The sequence below is a fragment of the Sinocyclocheilus rhinocerous genome, unplaced genomic scaffold, assembly GCF_001515625.1.
Source record: "Sinocyclocheilus rhinocerous isolate Xijiao unplaced genomic scaffold, SAMN03320098_v1.1 scaffold135, whole genome shotgun sequence".
Classification (NCBI taxonomy): Eukaryota; Metazoa; Chordata; class Actinopteri; order Cypriniformes; family Cyprinidae; genus Sinocyclocheilus; species Sinocyclocheilus rhinocerous.
The window spans coordinates 22,903-30,193 of NW_015632028.1; the positions used below are offsets into that span (position 1 = coordinate 22,903).

General features: G+C 32.5%; 1 protein-coding gene across 2 annotated transcripts in view; it reads right to left on the reverse strand.

The window, feature by feature from the left end:
• LOC107742041 (genetic suppressor element 1-like) overlaps positions 1–7,291 on the reverse strand; it is a 50,263-nt gene that overhangs the window by 8,539 nt on the left and 34,433 nt on the right. The window contains exons 6-9 of one of the 2 annotated variants that reach the window (XM_016554891.1): positions 6,554–6,721; positions 3,923–4,227; positions 1,450–1,679; positions 909–982 (exon numbers count right to left, since the gene is read on the reverse strand). In XM_016554891.1, coding sequence (XP_016410377.1) covers positions 909–982; positions 1,450–1,679; positions 3,923–4,227; positions 6,554–6,721 — 777 coding nt within the window. Of the gene's footprint in view, positions 1–908; positions 983–1,375; positions 1,680–3,922; positions 4,228–6,553; positions 6,722–7,291 lie in introns of both variants that reach the window. The other variant, XM_016554892.1, reaches the window with a different exon arrangement.

Genomic DNA, 7,291 nt, shown 5'->3' on the forward strand with positions numbered 1-7,291 from the left:
TTCAGTCTTCATTTTCTGTGCAATATTCAGTTCACAGCACTTTTCCACTATGAAGCCATATTTGTCCCCATAAAGTTATAAACTGACTTTTAAAGGCCATTTTTACCTTTATAAGGGCAATATTTTTGCCACCCTAAATTGACTTTTAAGCTGCATTTTTATGTTACAAGGGCAATTTTTTTGCCACCTTAAATTGATTTTCATGGGACATTTTTACCTTTATGAGCTTATTTACAGCTTATTTAGCTTATTTACAATTTTTCTACTCTTTTTAGATGTATGCATCATCTTCTATGTCAAATTAATTTACTAATCACTACATTAATTTAGAACAATAAAACACTATCGACCAATCAAATAAAATCACATCAACAAAATTCATTTTTGCACTGCAGAAGTGGCACAGAAGCTGCATCTAAAGCAGCATTTAGATATTTTACACTGTAATTACAATTGCATAAAAAATGCTGTGAGGTTAATGGGGTTTTTTTGTCAAACAAACAAACAAATATTTACACTTTATTCATCTTCAGAACTCTCTGAAGATAGCCGCATGTGACTGTCTTAATGAGTGAGTCATTGAGTCATTTATTCAACTGATTCATTCAAGCAGCTGATTCATTGTGTTTTTTGCTTGGATACGTACAACAGTTCTGTTGTGGCTTTGTTTGGAACTATATTTGTTAGCAAAAACAGACAATAATGTGTCTAAAATGTGTAAAAAGTAACTCACAATAATAACTTCTTGTTTATTGAATTGTTGTATAACATCTACATAACACAGTGAAATCTTCACTCTCAAGGCAAAATGAGTGACATACTCAATGTCAGCTTCCACAACGTAAAAAAAAAACAATTGCGATATCACACACCCCTAACATGTGATTTTGTTTTCCTTCAACACTGACCTGTGAGTCTGTCTCTGTTCTGCTGGTTCTGCGGTTCGACCGACATCCTGCTGCTTGTCTTGCTGATGAAACTCCTGGCTGTGTCTCTTCAGAACTCTCTGAAGATAGCCGCATGTGACTGTATTAATGAGTGAGTCATTGAGTCATTTATTCAACTGATTCATTCAAGCAGCTGATTCATTGTATTTTTTGCTTGGATACGTACAACAGTTCTGTTGTGGCTTTGTTTGGAACTATATTTGTTAGCAAAAACAGACAATAATGTGTCTAAAATGTGTAAAAAGTAACTCACAATAATAACTTCTTGTTTATTGAATTGTTGTATAACATCTACATAACAAAGTGAAATCTTCACTCTCAAGGCAAAATGAGTGACATACTCAATGTCAGCTTCCACAACGTAAAAAAAAAACAATTGCGATATCACACACCCCTAACATGTGATTTTGTTTTCCTTCAACACTGACCTGTGAGTCTGTCTCTGTTCTGCTGGTTCTGCGGTTCGACCGACATCCTGCTGCTTGTCTTGCTGATGAAACTCCTGGCTGTGTCTGTCCGCTTTCTCCACCTTCAGCACTCTCTGTCTGGAGAGCCATCTGTCGTCGTCCTCCTGCCGCTGGACCATCATGGGAGTTACCATGGGCCTGTGGCTCTTCCCAAACTGGACGCTTGAAGAGAGGCCAGGGCCTGAGGTTGAGATGGATGAAGGACCTCCTGAGGATGAGTATGGACCGGACTGAGGCATGAGCAGTGCCGTTTCTTTGGGTTTGTCTGTATTGAGAGATGACAGATGCATAGATGAATAAACATGTGCTTCTCAAAGCGGAACATCTGTAAGTATTTCATTTATATGTAGTAAATATACTAAAGGACCAAAATAGCAACATCTTACATGATACATTATTATGAAGGAACACTTTGTTTGTCTTCAGAATTACAGTATTATTTCTATACTATTGAAGCACTTATTAAAAGCTTTTACTTTTAGATTTTCATTTTTCATTTCAATTTTAGTTTAGTTAGTAATTTTGTAATGTTATTTTGTCATTATTAGTTTTTTTTTAATATATATTTTTATTTTGTTAATATTAAAAAATATTTGTAATATTATTTAATTAAATTTTTATTTTTATCTCATTTTTTGTAATTTTAGTACTTCAAATTAAACTTATTTCAGTTAGCTGCTGAATCAATGTTTCTAATTTCCTTTGACATTTTTTATGTTTAGGTTTTTCAAGTTTTAGCTTTAGTAATTTTGTTAAATGTGTGGTTTTTTTATTACAGTTTTAGTTTTTTAGTACTTCAACTTAAATTTTCCTAGGCAATATTTCAAACTGTCATTTTTATCCGTTTTTGTTTTTTAAAAAGTAAATATATTTTAAATTAAAAGTTTTAGTAGTTTTGTTTGCTTTTTTTTTTTTTACTACCTTAGGTTTTTAGTTTTTTTTTCTTTCTCTTTAACTTTAATTATTTTTTTAAATAATTGTTTGTTATATATTGTTTATTTTTTTATTTGTTTGCTTTATTCATTTTAGTAGTTTCAGCTTCTATTTCTATTTAAGTTTTTCATTACGGTTCTAAACTGTGTGCTGACATACTGAGCAAATTTAAAGCAGACGAGAAGAGAAGTTCTCTGTTTGAGAACGCAACCAACAAACCTAATGACTTTAACAAGACTTTAACAGCCGGCAGCAGACATGATGGGTTGATGGCATCCTTTGGGTTTCTCCAAACATAGACCCATCCAGATGTGGGAAAATAGCGTTATTACCCATGAGCAATGCAATCAGTTACTGAAGCTGCAGGTAATACGAGTTTTCAAAGAAATTAAACACAGGATTGCAGCTCAGAGTGAATATCAATCATAATTTAAATGTTGAATATTCATGAACCCAGCTGCATGAAATGTGCAATAAGTACCGTATGTTCACAAGTAAACAGAGTGAACGATGTCTTAAAACAGATGTATTGCACCATTATATTAAATGGATTTAAATAAATGCAGTAGGCCCATACACTACTATTCGAGATAAGTACAAGTGCTTTTTTTAATTAATACTTTTATGAAAACATTAAATTATTCAAAAGTGACAGTAAAGGCATTTATAATGATATAAAAGTTTTCTATTTCAAATTAATACTAAATCACAGTTTCCACAAAAATATTAAGCAGCACATCTGTTTTCAATTTGATAATAATCAGAAATGTTTCTTGAGCTGCAAATCAGAATATCAGAATGATTTCTGAAGGATCATGTGACACTGAAAACTGGTGTAAGGATGCTGAAAATTCAGCTTTAATATCACAAGAATAAATTACATTTTAAAATATATTACCACAGAAAACAGTTATTTTAAAATACAATAATATTTCACAGTATTACTGTTTTTAGTATTGTTTTTATCAAATAAATGCAGCTTTGGTAAGCAAAAGAGACTTCTTTAAAAATATATATATATATAAAAAAATCTTAATTATTCCAAACGTTTAAACAGTATAGTGTATATTTTCTATTATACTATGATTTGAATATTAATTTTACTATAATAATAGCCAAAATATCATTATATTATTTTACATATCTAGACTTTGACTTTTTTTTTTCATCTCAATTATGCAATCATCATTTCCATGCTCATATGAGGATAGAGGTATTAAAGTCCTGATGGCAAAATGTAAGGAATAGTTCACCCAAAAATTAATCATTTACTCAATTTTGCATAATTCCAAACCCATAATATCTTCTTTATTCATCACAAAAGATTAAATGTCACTGGCTTGCACATCTTGTCACATGCTAAATTTGAATGTGCATGGCTTAAACTTTAGTCTGTTCCTCATACAAATGGATTCAGAGGAACTACTTTTATGTGCTTTTTGGAGCTTGAAAATTTTGGACCCCATTGGCTTTCAATGTAACAGCTGGAACATTCTTCAAAGTATCTTCTGTTGTGTTTTACAGAAGGGAAATGTTAATATTGTTTGTTTTGTTGTGTTTTTGGATCTATCCTACCGGGTCTGTTAGCAGCGAGTCTTTCCTCCAGCGTGCCTCGTTCCTTCACGGGCTGCCGGTGTGTGTACGGATGAGACTGTGAGATCGAGTGTTGGCTGGCTGGCGGCTCGTGACTCAGGTGGCGTTTCTCCACGGCCTTGACCGCCTGGATGTCTCTGCCTCGCTCTTTTTTAATCTCCAGCTCTCTTTCCTTCTCTCTCTGCACCTCCTGTTCCCACTGCCGCTCTCGTTGGATTTCACGCGTTCTCTCCTTCTCTCGCTCTCGTTCCCTCTCCTGCTGGCGAAGCTCCTCTTCCATCTGCAGCCTGCGGAGGGTCGAAACACACACACAAGCACACAAATGGTGTGAGATGCAACACTCTCAACAGGAACAAGAAGAAAAGACTCAGCGAGAGGCTGCAGGAACACAGGAGAGTGTTGATGATGCACACAAGCACACAAATGGTGTGAGATGCAACACTCTCAACAGGAACAAGAAGAATAGACTCAGCGAGAGGCTGCAGGAACACAGGAGAGTGTTGATGATGTTTGGTACAGAGGACAAGGTAGACGGCGAGAGCATGTTTGTGTGCGTCAAGGTGACGTGTGTGTGTGTGCGTGTGTGTGTGTGATATATGGGAGAATATCATATGATGATGCTGGAATGATCATATTTACACACATAATTATCACTCAGGGGCGTCAATTAAAGAATCACTGAGTAGAGTTTAACGTTATGCAAATGAGCATCGTTGTGACATGGCAACAGCCAATTGGAGAGCAGACAGTAAAGTTAGTGTAATTTGCATATATAATGCAGCATATATAACTAGATGTGTATTTACCGAAGAAAGTATGAGCTCTTGCTTGGCAGTAAACAAATTGTGGTGAGGGTTTTGGTAAAAACATGGTCAAAGTTTTGAATATAGATGAATATAAGAAAGAGAAAGACAGCAGGTTAATAGTAATATTCAATATAGATGGAAAAACTGATAATAGGTAAAAAGAGAAATGAATTATCACAAAACGAAATATTACAAAAGACATTGCGATCAGTTTTTAAATGCTGAAATTTCTATATGATCTCTTCAAACATTTTAACTCTGCTGAAAAAACAACAACCAAACCGGTAAATTAGCCTAAGATGGTACTGCTATTAATAATTACTGTATATTACATAAAATATTTAATTAATATATTTTTTTAAATAATAAAATAAAATTAATATATTAATATATAAAATGTCATTTTTAAATGCCATTAAATATTATATTAAATATAAATATTACTTTAAAAAGTTACATTTAAATTAAATTGAATAAAAAATACAAAGTAAATTGATAATAAATAGATAATAAAATGATCAACTAAAAGTCTGGAGTCAGTAATCAGTTGGAGAAAGCAATGTACAACAGTAGAAATTGTTAGATAAAGATTTTAATACTATTCTTCGTCGTGCAACCAGTACAATCATTAAATCATAAAATATTTAATTAATATATTTTTTTAAATAATAAAACTAAATTAATATATTAATATATAAAATGTCATTTTTAAATGCCATTAAATATTATATTAAATATAAATATTACTTTAAAAAGTTACATTTAAATTAAATTGAATAAAAAATACAAAGTAAATTGATAATAAATAGATAATAAAATGATCAACTAAAAGTCTGGAGTCAGTAATCAGTTGGAGAAAGCAATGTACAACAGTAGAAATTGTTAGATAAAGATTTTAATACTATTCTTCGTCGTGCAACCAGTACAATCATTAAATCTATATTGAACATCCATTACATGTGTAGTATGAATAGATGCAAAAATAATTACAATTAAATATTTAATAATTGCATGCAACAATTATATAATTTAATAATAATGAGACCTCATTATAATATTCTTAAAATTATTCACATAATTAAAAAAATAAATAAAAAAATACTGGTATAAATATAAATTATAAAAATCTAAATTCGATATAAGTATAGAATAATTATATGTATTATATATTATAAAAGGTAACGCATCAAAAACAGCTGATTTATTTCTTAAGTTTAGTGAGATTTATTTAATTAATTTAATTTAAGTAGGCTACATATAATATATAGATTAATCAAAATAAAATAATAAAATATATTTAATATTCAACAAAGTAATAAATAAATTAATATATTAAATTAATTAATATTAATATAATAATATAAATGTTTTAATTTAATGTCTAAATGTTATCAAATATTATAAAATAGAAGTACACTGCATAAAATGTTATACATTTAAATGATTAAAATAAATGTTATAAAATTAAACTAAATTATCTACAAAACAATGCAGATCATTGGAGTATGTTTTACAAGGAAATACCATTTCAGTTTATACTTCAGCATTTCATGTTTAATTCAGTGTGTTACATGCTGTTTCTCTGTAATCCTTTGTAATTTACTTTGTAATTCTCTGTAATTTACTAGCAATTTCTAAGTGAAATTGTTTCTCCACTATTTTTTTTTCATCTCAAAAAAACGATGAATAATGGATTAAATGCGCAAGTTGCAGCCATTATAATTATTAATTCCATCGTGTACATGTGTAGTGTGCGTGTGTGTGTGTGTGTGTGTGTGTGTGTGTGTGTGCGTGTGTGTTCATGTACCTCTCAGAGTGCAGCGCTGACAGCGACTGGTGTGCGATGTCAGGAGGGTAAAAGACGCCCGGCATGGGCAGGTGCACAGCAGACGGGTGGAGGGCCGGCAGGGTTCCCCCCTCTGGAAGTGGGTAGTAATGCGAGCGGAGAGCGGACAGACTGTAATAATCCTCCATCCTGATCAGCCACAGGAAGCAGAGACAGAGAGAGCAGCTAATTAGTGCCTCTATAAATAACCGGCTCGTTCATTAACCTCTGCTTTCTGGCCCTGCGACATGAACAGCACTGCCTATTTCTGTCAGTGCTGTCTCACCACAAAGACACACGCTGAGGGTGTTATTCATACGGACAGAGAGAGAGAGATGACAAAAGAGGATCAAACCGAGAGACTGTCCATATATCTGACAGAACGGGACATTTCCTGCGCTTTTCAAATGAAAGACTGTGCGGACAAACACAAACAAATCCAGTCTATTTTCCACGCTCTCACTAAACATAAAAATGAAAGTTTTTTTTTGCTACTGTACCTTTAACACGTTGCCTTTGTTCTGATTGGCTGAACTCTGAACACTGAATAGATGTTGATATGTAAATGTAGGCAGGCATGATGCTCTCGTGGTTTTTGCAGCTTCGTTTCAGTATTTGATCTGAATGATCTAGAATTTGTTCGTCTTTGTCCGCACAGTCTTTCGTTTGAAAAGCGCAGGAAATGTCCTGTTCTGTCAGATATATATATATATCTATATA